We start from the raw sequence: 23,416 nt of genomic DNA, 5'->3' as shown, positions 1-23,416 counted from the left end.
TAAAAAAAGATTGGATGTCAAACAATTCATAGCAAAATTGATATTATATCAACGCAGGGTCACTATAAACCCAGACATGTTTATGTCAAATTGTTGAATCGAGTTGAATTTGTGACTTATCGGTAGAACCCTCCTCCCTCTTTAATCTGACGCAGTAACTCTACACATCCACATCCATACGTCTATCAGGATGCAACCTCATTTGTTTGTAGCAAAACACTCCGCATGAGTAAAGCCCGAGGTCGCCTACGTTGATACTTGTGAGGATGTTTCTGACTCAGGGAGAAGAGTTGCTGTTACAGTTCTACATGTATACCTCTAGCTCTATGCCTAGAAGTGGCCAATGGCCTTGCATTGAGCGACACCGTTAAAAAAAATAAAGCTCATAGTGTTGATGCGATGTTTACATGCCTCTATTTTCCCTGTTTTCATGTTTTTGGCATATGATGTGCCATGCACGCACGTTGATACGTCCTTTTATTTTCGGGGAAGGACCATACGCAATAAGGTTTAAATTTTCACTTAAATTGTTACCCTCTGTGCATGCAGTTCGAAAGAACTACGTTGATTCTTCACATTACATTTTCTAGGTTAACTTGCAACACAGCAAAAATCGTCCGTAAGATAGTTATGTCGTTCAGAATTCTATATAGCTGGCGTAGAAATGAAGCTGCTCTGTAGCCTGCGTGCGTCCGATGTTTTGAGTAGTCATCTTAGGCAATCGGTTACGGAACAAGCCTGTCCGGGATAAAATAGCGCCCACCCATGGATACAGACTGGCCAATTTGATACTGTCTTACCCCCACCAAAAGATCTGCTTACAGACTGGCCAATTTGATACTGTCTTACCCCCACCAAAAGATCTGCTTGGAGATTATGTCGGGTGGGGGGGTGGCACTCACGCATTCAGTATGTGTTTTCACCCAGGTAGGGATATCTTGTGCAGTTAAAAAATGTTGATATCAAAATCAAAGTACCATTTCTAGTGAATAAAACAAAAATTACCTGCCCCAGAATGCCTTTCATCTAGATGAAAACTATTTCACAGAAGACTAAAAACCTTTTGATTTTCTCAATCCATAAAAACATTTTTTCTTCAATACATTGCACTGATTTATCCAAAATTTGTTTTATGCATAACAGTTTGTTCGGGCGAGTTAATCAGTCTGGAAAGCTTTGCTTCAATCATTTTAAAGGTTAACAAATTTACATCTTTTCAGTTCTGCCATATTGTGCCCACGGGGATGTAGGAGAAAAGTATGCACAATGGCTTGGAATCGTCATTTTAAAGTTATCCTGTTGGCATGTATCTTAGGTACTGTCACAGAATGGTTACAAGCCACAGGCCCTACTGTCCCAACAGGCATGGTGGTATCAAATGGAACAATTATTTTCTATCTCGGGTAAGTGCTTTTTATTAGTAGCTCTTTCGGTTTTTTTTTTTCATACCTTGGAGGGTAGCGTCAAAGTGATAATAACTGTTTTACAGAGAATCCCTATGTTTTGTATTGCAACACATTCATAATAATCACTGACTATTGCAGAAATCGTACGGCGTTTTAATTTGAAACAAATACAGTTTACCATTTAAATGCCTTTTTTTTGGTATGTTACCGATACATTTTAAAGCTAATCTGTTATACATATTTTTGTAAAGATTTACATAAAACAATTATATACAAACATTGCTACATGAATCGAGATCATGAAAAGATTATCACTGGATAAGGCATGTAAGAATACAAGATTATGGCACAAGAGGTATATAATGAATTCTTGATAGCAGTCTGCAATTGAAATTATAAATTGTGAATCTTCCAAACTACTGCATTTTTAGTTCAAAATATATTTCATTATCGTTCTGCAGTTGTTGTACATATGCAGTTTTATTAATCTAAGAATTTTATTCTTACTTAATTTTTGTTAATAACCTTCCCATAACCAATAACAATCACAGTTTAAAGATGGGCAACACACTGCTGGAACACACAGGGATTCCTAACAAATATTTTAATTATTTACTAGGCGTTGGAACATTCCTCCTGGGCGTCTGCCTGGTTTTCCAACCGCCGGCTGGTTTAAACATCACCAGGCAGACATGGATAACATCAAAGATGCACTCCGGGAGATGAAAAACAATAAGACGATGGTGGAAAGTGACCTTGAGAACGGTACTTGTTGTTCGTTGTTGTTTGTTTGTTTGTTTGTTTGTTTGTTTGTTTGTTTGTTTGTTGGTTTGTTTGTTGGTTGGTTGGTTGGTTGGTTGGTTGGTTGGTTGGTTGGCTGGCTGGCTGGTTGGTAAATTTGGTTGGTTGGTAAATTTGGTTGGTTGGTAAATTTGATCACAAAAAATATATCCTTGGCTTTTTGTACATCTTCAGAAATTAGGAGCTCTGTTTGTGTTACACAATGTGTAACACAATTGTTGTAACAAACTCAAAAAAGATAGAGAAGGAACAAAGCATATTTTCAAACCAATGCATGTTTGTAACTAAGAGACTCGTATGTATGAGGTGTCGTCTGTGTCTGTCATGAATTTGGGCACTCTAAGGGGAAAGGTCATTAATAGATATTTAGATAAACCAATACTTACATGCCAGTCCTTGAATGAGGTATGATTTTTTTTTATTTGAGAGCTCTTTACCATGTGAAACTGATATAATGATTTCATTTAGGTCTTTGCTTCAACTGTAAGCTTCATATTGTCGTTACTGTATCGATTCACAGTATTATTTGCAATTTTTGGGAAACAATCATGGACCAAAACAATCCCCAATGAGAGCCTCATTGGCACAGACATTGGGAGGGACCTTCATGATGCGACAATGAGAATTTTTTTGTGCGAAGATATGTTGCCTGTGTGAAACTCTAGTTTCTTCTTATTTTGTCTATGTATTATTACGTATTAACTAATAAGACGCAAATGTCACCTCAACGCTGCTCCCTTTAGCATATAAATGGCTTAAATAGAAACTGTTTTTAATAAGAGAAGAAACGATGGGAAAGAGTCTGACACATAAGGAACGGAGGTTTGATTGGTCAATAAAAAAAGCTATTGTTACAATGACTGCTCTAGCCCGTTCACAGGACCACAACGTCAGAATACGTAGCCTTAGGTTCCTAATTAGTCTTAGCTGCAGAGTCTCTTTTCGTTTTTGGTAGATTTTCAAAAAGACAGCTATAAGAGATTTTTCATACCAAGCTTCAAGCATTACTTGCAACTGGCTTAAGACAAAATCCACGCGGTCATGGAAACTTTTATGACAATATTTCGGTATGTGTATGTAAGAATTGCGTCAAGAAGATTTAAATGCCCTAGCATATACCTTGGAAGGTAGATACATGTAGATACATATTGATACGAGACCTTGAAATGATCAGATTTTGGGGCCCAAGACTGTTTGTTATGGTACTTTCTATAAGAGTGGAACATCCCTGTTTAATAACCCCTGAAGCTAGCGTCACGAAAGTAGGATGGTACTCAGGTCTTCTGCTCGGAAAATCCTATGTGAGTTTGGGCTTCCAAACTACTGCTAAGAAGTAAATAAGAATTTTATCAATGGCAAAAAAAAACTAAATTCAACAGTCGTAAAAGTAAACATCATTTCCCAAAGGAGAGGTAGAGAAATGATAGTGTTTTGAGTTGAATGGAAATAGTTTTATCTTGCAAAGGTCGTTGATTTCGGATGTATAAAGCCTTGATTCTAATGTTTAGCAGGTTAATATGTTGGGCCCAAAATATTTGTCACCGTCATCTGCGTCCTTGGTTAACATGATTAGGCCATTCTGTCTGCTGAACAGTGGATGTCATTTAAATTAGTCAAAGTATTCCTAAAAAGTTGCGACACATCTGAGCGTTTCTGACATTTTCTTGAGATGCACAAACGTTTGAAAAACAACATTTCTGAATACAAAATTGCATATATAGGTATTTATGGTACGTATTTAGCTGAAGGTAAAACGATTTGCATATGCACGCTTTGGATATGATAGGTTCCTGATTTTATTCTAATGGGGCTTTGTGTAACATTTGCCTCAAAAATTATAACTATAGACATCATAACTATGTGGAGCCCATATATATACGGGTTACTCAGTACCATCTATGTACAACCCTGTATGTGTATGGTTTTGGGGTATTTCACGTGTACTTAGTAATGCATCCCACTGCAGCGAAACGCAACAAAAGATTGGAAGTAACTACGCCACCACAGGGCAAAAAAGATAAGGGTCTGTGACTGTTCAAGACATCAAATTATCTAAAAAAAAATCTGTGTTGAAATGTCAGCAGAACATTTGATTGTTGTTCACTTCAACTTTTTAACATATCTGCGCAATTATATCACACGTCTGTCATTCTTGGTTGGCGCTATGATAGCCCACATAAGTCCAAGTAAATTTTGGTACCACCACTAACTACCATACTATAAACAAACATGGAAGACAGCTGCATTGCAAGCTTTTAGATAAACCCTCAAGCCATGGTATTTTGCCACAAACACTTTCTGACTGGCACATACTCTTTTTGAATGACACATTTTGCATTGCAATAGGGTCTTTGAAACATGTTATTCGTAAAATTGTCAAGAAACTAGAAAGGTAACATTTGCAAAGCAAATGCATAATGTTTACCTTCGCAAAATTTCCTCTGTTAATTCTTACTCAAACAGATTCATATATATATATGGTTGGACAAGAGTCTAAATCCCTCCCGCTATAAGACAGCAACATGATGTAACACAGCACTTGTTACCATGGTGACTGCCTGGCCAGGGCCATTGACATTTTGTGTTCGGAGAAAAGGAAACGGAGCAAAAACAACGTGTTTTCCTTTGTTAAATATAATGATCAGAAAATTTACTTTTTGTATCGGTTAAATGTTGCATATTGCAGCTTTTAAAATCTCAAAATGTCTTATGTACAGTCGAAGAGCAGCGTCAGAAGCAACTCTTGTTGTCCTCGGCCTGTCTGCCCCCACTGTCTGGCAAAAACGCAATCATGACCGGTTGCAGCGCCCCCTACCTACCAAACACGAAGTGCACTTTCGAATGCAAGAAAGGCTACGTCCCTCTGATTGGAGATGCTAACATCACTTGTGGGTCCGGCAAGCTATGGAAAGGTGACCCTTTGCACTGTGCTGGTAAGAAAATTACTAATTTTGTCGAAAATCTATCTATTCCAGAAATGTTTAACTTCCCTAATAAGTAGAATAAGGCCCTGCTTAGACGAAAGCTGTAGAAGTGCGATTCGTGTAAAACGCATACCTCATATCAGGTCCATCTTGTCAAATGTTCCTTTGGAATTGTGCCAAGCACGATTGGATTCAGAAAAACTAAAATATATTTGCTGTTCGATTAAAAAGACATAAAGTGGCCTCGTATTAATGTCAGAGGTCAACGACCTTCTTGCTGGTGCCCCCCTCCCAGCGTATCTCGGCCGAATGCCGACGTGGTCCCGCTAGAGGCGGTAAAGGGTAGTTCTAAAATGGGCATATAATATTATTCAATCATTACTGCCGAGTAAATTTTCGTATTGCATACAAATAAACAAATAAAGAAACATCAACCCGTAATCCATAACCTTGTCAATATATTAAGTAAACCAATGATGGTTGCGTTCACACTGAAATCGGATCGAATGCACTGAAGCCGGTTCGAAAAAAAAAAGACAGGTAGTTTGGGATCGTGGCGATTTTAATGTAATTGAGCCACATAAATTCTCATTCGGTTGAATCTGGATCCAATGCGCTTCCAAACAGGGCGTAAGAGAACTGCTAAGGACGTGCATATTTTTCCTACAGCTCTGTACAGGGTTTCTTTCTGTCGCGTGTATAGTTCACGTGATTAGTGCGTGCACATTGGCAACCAATTCACGTGTTCGCCACATGAGTGGGTCGTGTCACACATGATTTACGTTTTTATCAAATGTTTTTAGCCTCCTGAATGCGTTGTTAAATTGTCGTAAAGTTTGATTTGCCTTCACACCCTGAGTTGCTTTTTCATAAATGACAAATTAAAAGTTTAATTTAGAAATACTTCATTAGGTTAATATTTTTTTGAACAGCCTGTCGCCGACCACCCCTACCGCCCTTTGCCGACATATTGGAATGCAGCGCCCCCTACTTGGTTGGTGAGAAGTGCATCTACAAATGTAAGAATGGCTATGAACTCCTTTCGGGTGACACTGCCCGGAAATGCACCTCTGAAAGAACTTGGAGCGGCAAACCCATCTCCTGCAAGTCAGGTATATTACCCGATGAATGCAGTGAAAAATAAAACACACTTTATTATTTAGCGTCCCCACTATGTGATAAAAAGGCTATATAGAAAGCTGCTTTATTTCAACTATTTGTTACTCTTAAGAAAGGAAAACTGGAATGGGTTGTTGTTTGCATTGATGCTCATTGAGACAACACCCAAAGAACGGAAAGGTTGATAATACTCGTAATATGTAATTTATGTCATGAAACCCAACAGTTGAATTCAGGGCAAAGGTCACGATTTGGCGCATGCCCAGAGGGCCCAGTTTGATTGAGTGCATCCAAACCAACTGAAAACAGCCTTTTCTTGGTATGTGTGGATAAATGCTGGTATTTTCCAGCTGGAGAGTTATTTCTATTTCTATTAAGTTGAAAAAAAACTGGCTGTTAGTGTTGTTTTGGCTGCTTGGTAGAGTTCTAAAACTAATCCCATCTTCTTGTCTTTTGGTGGTCTTCAAGGGGGTCAGAGGTCATGCTGCCAGTGTTTGCACTTGCCGTGCTATGTATCGCTGGTCAAAAAGTGAATTTTTTGGACTAAATGGACAATTTGGAAGTTGGACTACCCTGTCAATATGTGTTTGCAATAGTTTAACACTCAAGTAGGTGATTGTTGACAGCTCAGTTCTTAGATGTTTTCTATATAATTCCAATAGGGGCTGGAATTAGTGGGCTGTCCCCTTAAGTCGGTTACACATGTATAATCACATTAAAAAAACATGGTTAGCATTACCAGAGGGTAAAGTTCATTCCATGAAAATGGTATTGAAATCAGGTATAAGAAAGCAAAAACGGATTAAGTGTATACTTTACCAAAAATCTGTTTAGTGTTATTTGATTTGAATAGCTTGTATGTCGCAAGGCTATATTTCACAGCGTTTACAACAATATTGTCCAATGCCAATTCCTCAAACATAAAGATGACATAAAGTATAGCATTAACATAAAATGAAAGTGGCTGGCGCACCAATACCTAGCATAACATTATTGAGATTGGTCAAATCTTCCAGAGTGGTGGTTATAGTTAAACACAATATCAAAGATACGGCAGTTGGTAGGGTATGGGAGGGAGGGGCTACTTGTAAGAAGTAAACTTGTTTAACCGATATATGTGCAAAGATCACTAAAAGAATGCAAGAAGCAAAATAAATTTGAAAAAAACCAAATGGGGTCCATTTGGACCCCGTTCGGGCATTAACGTCACAAAAAAGTTCGGGTGTTTGAGGGTTAAGGAAATAGTATCAAGCCGTTTTAACCTCCATATTCCCTACAGTCAAAGAGCTACGTCAGGAACTGCTGTCCACGGCTTGTCCGGCCCCACCGCGTGGCAAAAACGCCAATATGAACGGATGCAGCGCCCCCTATCTACCAAACACTAAGTGCACATTCGAATGCAAGAATGGCTATGTCCCTTCCAAAGGAGATGAAAGCATCACCTGCGTTTCCAAAAAGATGTGGAGCGGTGACCCTTTGCGCTGTGATGGTAAGAAATGAATTAGTTTGGTCCGAACAATTAACAAATGCATGTGCGTGCAGTGTAATGAATCTGTTTTAAAAAAATCCTAATCATATTTACTCACATTTACTGAATAAGTACATGTATCTGTTGTAGTAGTAATTTGAAATTTACGTTGTTTTTATGGGTTCACCACACCACGAAGTGGTGGTGAACCCATATTGCTTTTTCTGATGTTTCTTCTTCTTCTTCTTCTTCTCCTTCTCCTGCCATATCTTTAAATGGATTCAGCTTCTTCATTTTAGGGCCTAAGGTCCTGAAATTTGGTATGGAGGTACAGTGGGCAAATACCCCTAGGCTTTTTTTAAATTTTTGTGATACAGGCTTTTAGAATGGTTTTATTTGAGTTTTTTGGCTGTGTTATAGCAAATGTATTACTGTGTTTGTGTGCCGTGTTTACCACGTCTGGGCATGAGTCATCACAATGGAATGCAGGGCATCAATCAATAGGCATGCAGCTTTCCTCTATACTTCTTGCTGATTGGCTGTTGGGATTTAACTTGATTAACACCTGCACAGAGCATTTCCATACTGACAGTATGTCTTTATTCAAGTGTTTTGGTAGGTATACACCTATTTCAAGCTTTTCTGCTCCAGCATTGGAATGCGGGGCATGTAACGTTTTTTTTTTATTTTGAAAATCAACAGTTTGCATTATGCAATTAAAAATCCTAACCAATAAAGTAGGGAATAGCTATCCAACTGTTGTTTTAGTTGTATGTTACTTCATATTATAGTTATATCAATGTAAATCATTGTTTTCCCTTGTGTTTCTCATTCTTTCCCTGCCATGTCGTAAAATGTGGTGAACCCATCGCTGTATTTGCTCCAAAGCAAATATTGGCCTTTCTAGTTTTAACTAAATATTTCATAACATAAGCGATGCACTTTAAAGTGTATTATAGTAGTTATTTCTTTCAAAAAAATCAAGTGGAAAGTCATACTCATCTTAACTCACATGGTTATCACGTGCACATGGGCCGCTAGTGTGCTTGTCATGCATTCAGTTCACGTGACTTTCACGTGGACAGTGGATGTAACGCATGCTTGTTGTGGAGCGTCCGTGTGTCTGTCTTTCGCCTGCAAGTACTTCTGTTTACCATTCCTTTTATCTTAATGGTTTCTTTTTTGGTACAAAACATAACGAAATAACATTTCTTATAATATTAAATTTAATGATGTTCAATTCTCTTTTTTAATGCAGACTGCATTAAACCATCCTCGTTGCCCAATGTCGGCATACGGCAGTGTTTTCCACCCTACTTGGTTGGTACCAAGTGCACCTACTACTGTATGCGTGGCTTCGGAAGTGAGTCGGGTGATACTTACACCAGCTGCACCTCTGATCGAACTTGGAGCGGCAAACCCCCTAACTGCAAACGTGGTTAGTATATTGAAGCTATTTTGTTTGAACTATTCGTCTGGAACACGTACGTGAAAAGTATGTGTTACATGGGCTGACCTTGTGACGAGCACGTGGACTATTCAAAGATCAGTGCCACATAAGCATTAACTGCTCATATGTACGTACCCACATACGGAATACCATTACGACCCATAAACGCAATGTTAAGTTATGGTGACCATGACACAAGTATGCGAAGACACAGACAACCCCCTCCACCATAAACATTTTTAACAATACATTATCATTTTTTTCATCGATGTAATGGATTCTCTAGAGTATCTTAAGTGTCTGATTTCTTACATCCGTAAATAATTTCATCAGGTTTTAAACGACTGAATAGCAAAGTTCTTTTTATCACAACCATTTTTTTCTCACGAGCTCGAGCCGACGTTTCAATGACTGTCTGTCATCTTCATCAGGGCAATTCTGACTGGTTTACTGTGCACTGACACTAGATGTTACTTGGTGAATAGTGCACTTAAGGTGTTGCATAGTTCATAGTGCACTAAAGCTAGTTTATTTTCTCTTTACAATACATTCCGGAACGTAGTGTAATTGTGACATGCATAGGCATTTTTACATCATAGGGAAATATGCGGTTCCAAATGTAAAGTGTTTCTATATATAATATAAGATTTGTTAACTGATTAATTTCTTCCTTTTTACGCAGCCTGTCGTGCACCACGCTCTTCAAAACGTGTCGACATAAAAGGATGCAGCGCCCCCTACCTGGCTGGTGAGAAGTGCACCTTCCAGTGTAAGAGAGGCTATGCACGTCTGTTGGGTGACACTGAAAGGACGTGTACTCATGATGCAGCTTGGAGTGGCGATCCTATCACGTGCATGAAAGGTAAACGTAAAGCTGTTCTAATAAAGAGTGCAGATACAATTGTAAAGATGGTTATAACTTGATGTTACAAATTTGGATGTACATTTAAATGTAATAGCTCACACAACGTTAATATCTAAAGTTTGACTGTAAAAAGTATAAAACATGTTTTATTCTTTATTATAGAATGCGAATCTGCTCCGACCATCCCCAACACCATCAAGAAGAATTGTTCTAAGACAGAGTGCAAATACGAGTGTAAAGATGGATACAATCGGGGTTCTGGAGACACCCTTTTGCATTGCAACAGCAGAGGAGAATGGATAGGCAAAAAGCTCAACTGCACCTAAACTGTCAGTCAGAAACAGTCAACATATATTTGTTGACATGTCAACACGTAGCCTGTGTTTTGTAGACAGGCATTGTCTATAAGAGTGGTTACATTGCAATAGTCGTTAGAATGCAATTTACTTATGTTTCCCGAAGAAAAACATAATGTTTTTTGTTCCTGTTTCTTCTTCTTCTCCAAACAAATAAGGTCAATGACCTGAACCAGATGTCTGTCTCCATGGTAACTAGTATTGGGTTACATCATGTTGCAATTTTATAGCAGGAGGTATTTAGACTCCTGTCACCACATAATGAATCTGTTTGAATGGGAATTAACATAGCAGACCAAATGTTAAAGTAAACAATCTGCATTTGCTTTGCAAATATTAATTTATTTTCTAGTTTGTGTATTATTATTGAATTTTTTTTCTGCAAAACTGCGACTCCGAAGTATATGTGAAAAGTGAGACTAATATACAGATTTAAATATAATACAAAGAATTACATGTTTGAAAACATTTAATCAAGGTTGGAACTAAAGCATTCTGATAAGTAACAATCGTTAAAGCTGCTAGGGAATAACAACCGTTGTGCCTTACTCAACGAAACGTGAAGTAAACATATTACAAACTAAAATAACAAAATACCTGTACATGTTTGAATGGCTACAAGGTGATTATGGTTTTAAGAATCTTAACGTTCTTTTTAAATGTTAAAAAATGTATGAATGTTTCGGTTTTTATTATAACTTGAAATTCTTGGTCCCTACAGGGGCTCCGTTTTTGTTCGTGTTTGAAAATGTACGAATGTCTTTTTCCATGTTTAAAAATATTTAAAAAGTTTCGATGTTGATTTTGACTTAAAATTATTGGAAATATTTTCTATACCGGTCTCCTTATAGGGGTCCCGTTTTTTAAAGCTAATAAATATTGCATGAGTTAAGTAAAGAAATATTGGGTTTTGGAGAATGTTTATTCCAGCAAAACTCATGGTTATTTCAATATGTTAATCAATAAATTTTATTTCGTACATGAAACGTGTTCATTTGTATGTTTAACGGAATGTTGTAAAGACAAGCAGTTTTAGTCATGTTAGAGTTATTATCAAGAATGTGGTGACTTTTACTGGCGTATGCCAGCTTTCGATGTGCTCAAAAACGCATGCGTGATGCATCGAATTTAAAGGGTAATTGATATACATGTATGTATATATATTTTTTTCTTCCTTAATGACATTGAAACCCTTAATTCCTGTTTCGATATCAAAACTTTACAGACAAATGTTCAGGAAATACCACTAGCATCCTTTTGGATTTTGATTTATATCTATATGTATTGTACACGCTTTAATAATGACAAAGTCCGTTCGTTTTTTTTTAATATACTGTATTCATGTCAAACTATTTGACTTATATCACATATATTCCTATTTGTCACAGATGTATGAATTCCAGTATGAAACTGCCAAAGCATGGTTAAGTGAAAAGGCTTGATTTTGACATAATGCTAAATTCAACAGTGTATAACATAAGCGTATAACATAAGCGTATCTCAGTTGACTACTATGTTATACAACAACAATCTGTCATTATGGTATACGTTTGACTACGATCACAGTCTATTGTAACTCCTTTAATGAAAGTTTTTAATAATTTTTTAACATCTGCGCCAACCGTTTTTAATGACCGTGTAATGCGGCAGATCAATTGAATTATATTTTTTTTTTCTGATTTGCAAAAAAAAAGGTTCTGGTTCTGAATCTACTAAAATGCTCATATTTTGCCCCCAATAGTGGGAAAAGTCCTTTTCTTCCTAGTTCCTGTAGTTTTTCCATGTATCAATACAGCAGTTTAATTAAAAGTTCAAACAAAATTCATTATTTAGATATTAACCAAGCCTTTTGTGTTGACTTAATGGCTCCTATTGTAGCGTTTGGGTCTATAATAGGATGACCATGCCTGTTTTTTGCCCAGTCTCTTTTAAAAAAAAATTAAATTTTTCAGATCAAAAATGAAATTGGTGTGGACTAAGTCGTCCATATAAAACTCCTAAAAGTGACCTTGATGTTTACAAAGTATGGTAGGGCATCATTTTTTTTGGCCGGGGCAACACTCAATGTTATGCTCTTATGAGGGGGGGGGGCAACCTGTCAAGCTCACCTGCATGTTTAACCTACACTTATTGTTACCCTCACATTTTCTTTACTTTAAAAAGAAATAAATTTGTGTTCCTGTAGAGATTGTCGTTTGCACTGTTTATTTTTACGACTAGTTCATTTCAAATACCCGATATAAGTCGGACGCGAAGAGGCTAATTATTGTTCAATACGGTGTACCTTAAACTTTTTATCATCGTCCACCATGTATTGTTTTTAACGTTATCATGGACCAACAGCGAATGATGACTAGAAAAAAAACATAACGCAATATATATATTTACAACAATATATTAACAGCGAATGTCAATCTTTTTATTTGCTATTAAAACATTTTAAATGTTTATACGTAATCTTTTGCTCGACCACTGCACATATTTCACTACTTATATAAATATAAGAATCATGTAAATCTCTTTCCATTGTAAATAATATGCGTATTATATCCTCAATGTTCATCAATGGACGTCACGGTTTTCTTCCGTTGGCAACTTTTTAACACTGATTGAAAAACGTACATGTATACGAGCTAGACCCAACTAATCTTGTGTAATGACTCGTATAATTATAGAAGCTTATTGGTATCAGTCACAGCAAGTAAATTTTATGGATGACATCCCCCGCAGACCCCAAATCTAATGCAAGAGGGCGAAAAAAAAACAAGACGGGCTAAAAAAAAGATTCCTACATTTTCAAATTTGACATCATATCTGCCATCCATGTTCTGGCATGGCAAAAAAACAGCTTTGCCCATTTAAAGTCACTCTATGTAGTTTTTTGACAATACAAAAAGTATATTTTTTATTCTTTTCTTTACATAGTACATTGGCTTAACCCATTAGTATTCCAAAATTATACTCCACAGCAAAAAAATACAACATCCTTGCTCCTTAGAAGCTTAGAAAACTGTGAATGATCTTCTATTCAACCTCTGGCCAAACCACACATATGGTATTGTCCACTCCCAGTGGTTTGACCTACATCCCAGTGGGGTGTCAGTTGATAGCTTACCAGTTTCTGAAAATTGTGAAATACCTAATCGTTTACCAGATTTTTAATCTCTTTTGAAGGGATAATGACCACAGTTTATTCCTGCCCAACAAAATACTCTAAGTTGATAATTATATTCCACCTCATGTGAAAGATATGAGTTTTGTCTAAGGAGGGTATATCTTGTGACATCTGCCCCTGTCTATCAAGCCTGGCATGCCCGGGCCAATTAGCCACCCCAGGGGGCAACCCCTGTATGTTGTTGTTGTTATCCTGAGCAAACCGGTGGCACCGGGAACTGAAGAAGGACTGTTTGAACGGACAAAATATACGAAAAAAATGTGAAATAATGACACAAATGTGTTGAAAAGTGATAGTAACTGCTAATAACACCGAAATTTAGTATAATTAGAATATTTCAATTTTTTGCCCAAAAAACTACATAGAGTGCCTTTAAGCCATGTTGACGACTGTCAGAGGGCAACAAAAGTTCTTGTTTTTATTTTAAAAATCAGGCAAAAATTAACTCGCACGCTGATGCCATCCACAAAATTGCTTGCTGTGGCCTTAACTATATTACATATACTATGATACAGTATTTGTTTCATTTTCTACACGCTACTTTTTCTTGGTCTGGTAACAAATGAGGTCACACATCTTATGGTTTATCCAGTCTGCGCCCTTTTATACTACTAGTATATTATTAACAAATTGCAATAAATCGTCTTTAATGCACTTCCTTAGAACGTATACTTGCGGGTTTGTCACCAAAATGTAAGCATATCAGACTAACCATAAGAAATAAATGATGATAATAAAAATGTTAAATCTAAGAAGACAGAGATATATGGAATATTAGATTTTGCTGTTGATTTGTGAAGTTATTAATGCTACCAAACCGTATCCCCTTTTAAAGTGAAATGCATTGGTGTTATCTCTGTAATATGTCAGTCTATGTAATAATTTTTTTTTTATTTCCATGTTAAAATTGTGATCAATTTTCGCATTGTAAATTGCAATGCAATCTAATGAAAGTATAACATTTTAAAAGTAAATCTTACTGATCATGCACATTATATTAGGTACATGCAACTTAATATGTGATAAAAACAAACTATAACCAAATATCCAGATAGATATATCACTTACACAATTAAATTTGCATACATTATTTTTATCAACAGTTTCTTGTTAGGAATGGGGCACATACCCGCATACCTACCTCCAGGCTAAGTTGTTTTAAAACTTTGGCAGTTATGTCAGCACTTACGAAGCGACTTGATTTAGAGGTAATTTTTTTTGTCAACAACTTCTCCCTGTAGATTTAAGTTTTTGGTGATTCCACACCTTCGTAAAGGGAGTATTGCTGTGATACACGTGCACCTGTGTCATATGTTAGATTACTTACATCAAAAGATTTGTCATTTGTTACTGTAGTAATTGTGGTATTTATGTTGAATTCATCGTCAATGATGGCCTGACACTGACCCTGCTCTTCCTGATTATGTTCAGTCATATCTTCATACTGGTTACCAGCACTAGTTACTACATTAACTGGCATGTTTGTGTTGTGTTCAATGATGTCCTGAGACTGACCCTGTCCTGTCTGATTATGTTCAGTCATATCTCCATACTGGTTACCAGCACTAGTTACTACATTAACTGGCATGTTTGTGTTGTGTTCAGTGATGTCCTGAGTCTGACCCTGCCCTGTCTGATTATGTTCAGTCATATCTTCATACTGGTTACCAGCACTAGTTACTACATTAACTGGCATGTTTTTGGAGTGTTCTGTGATTGCCTGAGACTGACCCTGCTCTCTCTGATTGTCTTGAGTCATATCTTCATTCTGATTATGAGCAGTAGTTACTACATTAACTGGCATGTTTGTGTTGTGTTCAGTGATGGCCTGAGACTGACCCTGTCCTGTCTGATTATGTTCAGTCATATCTTCATATCGATTACCAGCAGTAATTACCACAATAGCTGGCATGTTTATGTAGTGGTGGGTGATGTCCCGAGACTGACCCTGCTCTCTCTGATTGTCTTGAGTCATATCTTCATACTGGTTACCAGCAGTAGTTACTACATTAACTGGCATGTTTGTGTTGTGTTTAGTGATGGCCTGAGACTGACCCTGTCCTGTCTGATTATGTTCAATCATATCTCCATACTGGTTATTACCAGCACTAGTTACTACATTAACTGGCATGTTTGTGTTGTGTTCAGTGATAGCCTGAAACTGACCCTGTCCTGTCTGATTATGTTGAGGCATATCTCCATACTGGTTACCAGCACTAGTTCCTATATTAGCTGGCATGTTTATGTAGTGGTGGGTGATGTCCTGAGACTGACCCTGCTCTCTCTGATTGTCTTGAGTCATATCTTCATACTGATTATGAGCAGTAGTTAATACATTAGCTGGCATGTTTTTGGAGTGTTCTGTGATTGCCTGAGACTGACCCTGTCCTGTCTGATTGTCTTGAGTCATATCTTCATTCTGATTATGAGCAGTAGTTACTACATTAGCTGGCATGTTTGTGTTGTGTTCAGTGATGGCCTGAGACTGACCCTGCTCTCTCTGATTGTCTTGAGTCATATCTTCATACTGATTATGAGCAGTAGTTACTACATTAACTGGCATGTTTTTGGAGTGTTCTGTGATTGCCTGAGACTGACCCTGTCCTGTCTGATTATGTTCAGTCATATCTCCACACTGGTTACCAGCACTAGTTACTACATTAACTGGCATGTTTGTGTTGTGTTCAGTGATGTCCTGAGACTGACTCTGTCCTGTCTGATTATGTTGAGGCATATCTATATCTTCATACTGGTTATTGTCACTACTAGTTACTACACCAGCCGTGGTGTTTTTGTTAGATTCAGTGACTGCGCAAAATTGATCCTGATTGTTTTTTAACACAGTAGATGCTGTAAGCATGTTTCCTGTTTCAACTTTTACATTTCGGCCTAAACGAGGATTCCTAGCCCTCCTCGTATTGCATCTGTAGATGAAGATAGCGGCACTAATAAGGACAATACCAGCTACTGGACCCAAGATAGAGGCAATGCGAGAATATACGGGGCAACCGTTGCACGGTTTATGGTAACTGTCTGAAGTTATTGCAAGAGGTACAGATGTAGTTAGTGGTGCTCTTGTTACTGAATTCTCTGCAAGGCGCGCTTTTGAGCAATCACTAGTTATGTGATATTGAAATTTAGTGGTGCAATGACTGCCAAATTGGTTACCTAATTGGTCAGTCGTTGTTACATATGTGGAACCTATATTATACGATGTTGGAAAAGCATCGCTTTCTGTATTGCCCGAAGATGATGTTGACAAGGCAAATTTGGTTGATGTGATTGAGGTATAGCTTTCAAAGGGCAAGATTGATAAGGTAGTCCCTTCACAGATCATGTCTTCAGGATTAACCTCTATAAGCCTTTGTCCATGGAATTTGGCAGGTTTATCACAAGTGATCTGTTTTTCAAATGTAGCAGACCCAGTCATGTTCAGCCTAAAGAGGCGCATGCGACAGTCGCAATGCCACGGGTTTTTGGAAATGTATACCGTTTTAATTGCTGTCAACATACTATGGGCAGACAGGGAAAGAGCAGTTATCCGGTTTTCCTCAAAAAACAAACTTGTTAGCTTGGGTATCTTAGTGAATGTAGCTGACTGGATAGAAGTTATCTTGTTACAAGACAGGTTCAATAAACTGAGTCTTGGTAGATTTGAAAATGTGTCTGGCTGGATGGAAGTTATCTGGTTTGAGGATAGTTTCAAGAGAAAGAGTCTCGGTAGATTAGAGAATGCACCTGGTTGGATGTAATTTATCTTATTGTCAGACAAAAACAACTTAAGAAGAGCGGGTAGATTTGAAAATGCACCTGAGCGTAGGTCTATTATCTTATTATATTCCAGGAACACCACTCCCAGCGTAGCATGATCTGAAAATGTACCGGGTCTGATGTTGGTTATCATGTTTTTCTGCAGGGTCAAAGAAAAAAGTTGGGGCAAATTTGATAACGCACCGGGCGAAATGCTAGATATCCTATTATTTCCCAAGTTCAATCGTTTCATGGATTTTGGAATGTTCCGGGGGAAACTTGCCATTTTATTATTTGCAAAATACAAGAAAGAGATGTTTTTTGGAAGACCCCCGGGGATGCTGGTAAAGTCAGACCCATAACAGTTGCAGCAAGGGGTTTCTTTTGTAAGCCAAAATGGATTTATTATGCAACGGTGTATATACGAACACTGGCATGCAGCCTCTGGCACTTTGAATTCCTTTAGGATGATGAGAAGGAAAATCAGCATGTATCTCAGCATTCCTCCCATGTTGTCTTGTCACCTAAACAGAACAAGGATCAGGAATTATTATCATTAATCCACGAGGTCACAGAGATGGAAGGAAACGTACGGTGAATGCAACTGAAATACGGGCAAAATGTCAAGATTCTTACAACTGGTGGATGTACAAAAAACTAAGTATGTAATTCCAGCTCATAAAAGAGCAAGGAATAGCCATACCTTATCCCTTTTCTGACACATCGTTTGTAAGGTCACATATAAAGTGTTTGTAATTTCCTTCGTCAGAAGTGTAAACATTAGTTTGCTTGAGTTTGGGAGACTGTAAATTAAGGCCCAAATCCAACTTAGGCCCCTATTCCACATTCGACGCCAAAAACGTCCTCAAATGGAATTTTTACGGCGACCTCTCTGTGCTCTCTGTGCGACCAAAAACACAAATGTCAGCAACGTTTTGGTCGACCAACGATTTCACAGTTCACTGAGCGAATTGCAGAAACAGATAACGATATTTTGTACGTTATGTCGTTTTTACAGTCATTTTTGTACATCCTGCATCATATTCAAGTTATGACATCAAGGGTGTAAGACCCCCGTTTTACTAGGACGGCCCTTCATCTGCGTTCCTTTGGCGCTGTTTCAGCGCTCTTGCCAATATCAGTGTGTACAGAGAGCGCAACTAAGCGGAATGGGGGTATCATCCAGGCCCCCGTTCCACTTAGTGGCGCTCTCACGGCGCTCTCTCTGCGACCTGAAATTGTCCAGAGCGCCGAACTCCACAAAAAAAGTGCTCAAGTGGAATCTCTCCAGCGACCTCTCTGCGCTCTCTGTGCGACCAAAAACTCAAATGTCAGTAACGTTTTTGGGTGATCAACAGATTCATAGCTAACTCAACGGATTACGGAAATAGAGAACGAAATTCTGCACAGCAAGACGTCCCTTTGACAGAGGAAGTGGTTTATTTGTAGGGATCCCTGGTAGAAATCTGACGACGACAAAATGCCACGTTGCAGTACCACAAGGAACGGTAGGGTACCCAAAAATATAATCATTTCAAGGTCTTATCAAATGGTACCCACATACCAAATACCAGGACAAGACATTATTGCATTAATTTAAATCTTAAGCCCTTACCTATAGCTAGAACCTACCTATTTTAATATTTAGAAACCAAATTACTGAAGTTTGCATGCCTTTCAGAAACCCGATTCAATGGGAGCACAAAATTAGCTGATGTAAAATAAATCTTTGGTATTGTTACCTAATATGTGTTTGGTGATTCTAATTATGCTATTTTGACATAATCATATATAGAAATTTATAACCCCCGTGTAAATAGGGTTAAAGTTTAAGTTGACAAGGACAAATAGATACAAATACACAGTTACAAAATAACGTAAAACAGGACAGAATATTCAAAGGTAATGTTGCGCTGATTGTATACGTAACACAATGTATTTTGATGGCTTTGCGTGGGTTGAAATGAAGGACACTTTGCTTACATATACATAGAATGATTTAAGTCTGATCTGTACGTGCACTATTTGCGCAGCTAAAATCATATTCCAGGACATTGAAGGCTCGCCATTTCGTAAAGTCCGGTTCCAAGATCCAATATTATCAGGTAATAAAGTAACAAAATCAATTGATCTCAATTCTGGTAACCATTTCAATTCATTACCTTCGCCAAGAAGGTTATGTTTTTCAGAGGCGTCCGTGTATGTGTGTGTGTGTGTGTGTGTGTGTGTAAACACGATAACTTGAGAAGGCTTTAATGGATTGACTTCATATTTGGTAGGTAAGTAGGTCTTGATAAGACCTCGAAATGATTAGATTTTGGGCTCCCTTGCGGCTTCTAACGGTACTGCAGCTGAATTTCCGGTTTTGATATCTCATGATCTGGACAAGCTGGGGTGACGAAATTGAAATGGTAAGTAGGCCTTGTGCTCGGGAAGAAGTGACGCAAGTTTGGGCTCCCTAGCGGCTTGCTCAGGATTTACAGTGACATTTCTTTGAAAATATTCAAAAGAGGATAATTCAAGAACCCGTGGATGGATCATGATTTTTGGTATGTAGGTAGCTTTTGATGGAGAATATGATCAACTGATATAATTTATGCAAATGAGGATGCTATTTGCATAATCAGGAGGAATCAGCTTTGTCAGTCATAAAGATTTATATCATTTGGCGAAGGTATGAGATCGTGGGACTCTAGTTTATTTTTAGGTTACCAGAGGAGTACCCATTAAAAAGTAAAATATTAGATTATAATGTGCACAAATGTGTGCGTAGTCCAGTGGTTAGTGATTCTGCCTCTGGACTAAAAGGTTAGAAGTTCGAATCCCGGATGATGTCGTTCACCCGACATACACGCTACTGTTTAGGATCGCAATCCTTAGGCGGGACGTTAAGCCGTGGTCGAAAAGAGCTAGGGAAATTTCTCCGGTACAATGAATTAATACTGTACATAGCGTCTGTCTTCTCTGTCACGACCAGTGGAAAAGAAGTTCTTCAATGAGCTATTAAACTGATTCGAGATCACTTTCTTACACTTTCACAAATACAGTAAACATTAAATGTACTGTCTTATACTACACTGTTTCCAGAAATTTATTGCACGTTTTGGCATGTATCAACACATCCTCTATTAATGGTGCTTAAGGGACGATTGAAAAGACCCTTTCATATGGCTCTTACTATAATGTATATCTAGCTCATCTTTCTCATTTGTGGACGCATTATATTTACACACCAGGCTTTACAATGTATCTATTCCGTCTATACATTGAAAATACTTACCTTCAAGGTTGATTTTGACTTACCTTTCAGTTTTGTCAGAATATTTTTAGATGACACCTTCTTGTCAAAAGCCTACGACGCCCTTTTTCGTGTCGTCTTTGCTGCTGTGCTCGTGGGATATCTGCTCCAGTAGCTGATCCGCAATAGAACATAAGAAACTATTTCACATTCATATGACGCTGTTAATTGTCTGGATCTGAGTTTTAGAATATTAACATTTTAATAATGAATAAACATAGTTTGGTGTTTGCTCAAAATCTTACTCATTGCATTGTATTGTTTTAGGCCGTATCATGCCATTACTGTCCAAAATTTCAAAAGAAATAAAGAAAGAGTGAGTTGGAATTGTAACTAAAAATCATAGAATGCAACTAAACGTGGGTTGAGAAATTTAGGTATGAGACTATATTGTTTTATACATAATTTAACGATTGTCTGCATCTGCTAATTTGAATATTAACATCGAGTAGGTTTACTCTCTGGTCCCATTCGCAATTGTGCAGCTGCGACCTATCCAGAAGCTTTAATCAGAAAAATGTATTGAAGTTTTCAGCAAAATGTTTAAAATGTATGAATAATGTTCTTTGTACTGATAAATTTCTTGCAATATACTTTTCATATCGCCTGTTTTTGGTGAAAACTCACTGGCCAGCCTGATAATCTTGGTTATTTGCCATATACAGTAAAAAGCCAAACAATATATCGGGTATTTCTTGACATTATATAACGAGGCAATTCTAGAGATATTTTTTTATTATTTACGTGCATTCGTAGAGAATATAAGTTTTACTAAAAATCTTGGGGACGCATGGCCGAGTCACGCACGAGGTCTTTTAAATGCCACCAAAACAACAGAGCAACAACGACATAGGAAAGATCAACATTTGTTTTCCCTGGTACGTTATTCCAGCTATGCTGTGTTTTTAACAAAGATTTTTTTTTTAGATTGGCACAGTTAGACAAACACATAACAGAATAAAATCATTTTATATAAATATCAAACCACTGTTATTGCAATGTATTTTTGTCTGCCATGTAAACAAGAATACCTGTCATTTAATCCACAAATTACGATTACGTTATGATTGTTACAATATAACTAAATACAACCGCCATAATTCGCCGTATAATAACATAATTATCATGATGATCTTAAGTTATTATTCAGAAAAAAAAAGGATTTACAGAAAACATCAGATACATCCCAGACATAAATTTGGCCAGTCAGTAATAGAGAGGCTACTAGTTTAAGAGAAATGATAATTTCTCAGCCCATTCATAACAGTCTATTTTTTAACAGTCTGGAAACTGACTGTTAGGTTGATTTAGTTACACAATAATGAATCCGACTGAACAGTGGAAGTGGGTATTTTGTGTGCTTAAGGTGTTACTTTATTTAAACAGGTTTTACTTCACATCCTAGAGGACGTACACAACTAAAGTTGGCTGAATAGGCTTTTTTCCGGGGGACGTATGAAGATACTCGGGCCAAGCAGGGATTCAAACCCAGTATTCAAAATCCAACTTACCTTTCAGTCTTGTCAGAATATTTTACTTGACACCTTCTTGTCAAGACTATACGAAGCCCTTTTCGTGTCCTCGTTGCTGTTGTGCCCGTGAGATATGTTCTTCAGTAGCTGATCAGCAATAGAACATAAGAAACTATTTCACATTTATATGGCGCTGTTGATTGTCTGGAGCCGATTTTTAGAATATGAAAATTTTAATAATAAATAATCATAGTTTGTTGTTTGCTCAAAATCTTACTCATTGCATTGTATTGTTTTAGGCCGTATCATGCCATTACTGTCCAAAATTTCATAAGAAATAAAGAAAGAGTGAGTTGGAATTGTAACTAAAAATCATAGAATGCAACTAAACGTGGGTTGAGAAATATAGGTATGAGACTATATTGTTTTATACATAATTTAACGATTGTCTGCATCTGCTAATTTGAATATTAACATCGAGTAGGTTTTCTCTCTGGTCCCGTTCGCAACTGTGCAGCTGCGACCTTTCCAGAAGCTTTCATCAGAAAAATTCATTGAAGATTTTCACCGAAATGTTTAACATTTAAATTTACATTTCAGCGAAATGTTTAAAATTCAGCCTTACTGTTCATATTGCCTTTTTTTTTTGTTACACCCTACCGGCCGCCCTGATGATCTTGGTTATTTTTCATATACAGTTAAAAACCAAACAATATACTGTATATAGTCAAACCCAGTATTCAAAATCCAAGTTTTCAACAAGTAAACCCCTTGCATATTTCCCTCTAGAGCTAGATACTAAGAAAAGTTTGAAAATGGATGCGTAATGAAGGGCTATGAAGATCGGTATGAAGATGGATGTATATGAAGGGCGTATAAAGAGCCTCGGGCCAAGCAGGGATGAAAACACAACATTAAAAATCAAAATTATCAACAAGTAACCCCCTTGCATATTCTCCTGTAGAGCTAGATGCTATTAGTAAGTAAGTTTTGAAAATGGATTATTTACAAGATAAATCACATTATAAAAGTACTATGTGTATGTTCTCTTCATAATTATAATAACAGTTTTTTTTAAAGTCCCATATTAGAAAAGAGTACAACCGTTCCACGATTTAACCTCCTGCAAACTTGAACTTAAAATGAATTAATAATCAGGACTAATGCATTAAAGTGAGTGACATTTCAGAACTAAGCTGACCTTGATACATGTAGACACGCACGTGAAACTTGTTAAGTAAGTCGAAAGCAAGTAATTCTTATGGATACCATCAGCGCGCGCATTAATGTATTATTTTTGCCTTATTTTGGAAAAGGAAACTTTGTTGCCTT

The 23,416-nt window shown here is 37.4% G+C and overlaps 1 protein-coding gene across 1 annotated transcript; it reads right to left on the bottom strand.

Annotated features, from left to right (window-relative positions):
- Positions 1 to 13,936: 13,936 nt before the first annotated feature.
- Positions 13,937 to 17,600, bottom strand: LOC109475851 (peroxidasin homolog). Its single transcript, XM_019776692.1, has 3 exons — positions 17,129 to 17,600; positions 15,731 to 16,372; positions 13,937 to 13,953 (listed from the first exon to the last, which is right to left on the bottom strand). The coding sequence occupies exons 1-3, from the start codon at positions 17,598 to 17,600 to the stop codon at positions 13,937 to 13,939; spliced, it is 1,131 nt and encodes a 376-aa protein (XP_019632251.1).
- Positions 17,601 to 23,416: the final 5,816 nt, after the last annotated feature.

The sequence above is a fragment of the Branchiostoma belcheri genome, unplaced genomic scaffold (assembly GCF_001625305.1).
Source record: "Branchiostoma belcheri isolate BF01 breed outbred unplaced genomic scaffold, Haploidv18h27 scaffold1, whole genome shotgun sequence".
Taxonomy (NCBI): Eukaryota; Metazoa; Chordata; class Leptocardii; order Amphioxiformes; family Branchiostomatidae; genus Branchiostoma; species Branchiostoma belcheri.
Note: the sequence above shows the minus strand (reverse complement) of the source record. Positions and strands in the feature narration are given on the sequence as shown.

Excerpts from the sequence above, each read along its gene's own strand:
- LOC109475851 (XM_019776692.1), bottom strand. The coding sequence starts at position 17,600 with ATGGCAAGTTTCCCCCGGAACATTCCAAAATCCATGAAACGATTGAAC. Across the intron at positions 16,373-17,128 it reads TAAGATACCCAAGCTAACAA|TCACTGAATCTAACAAAAAC; the intron begins GTTTGTTTTTTG and ends AATTTTGCGCAG.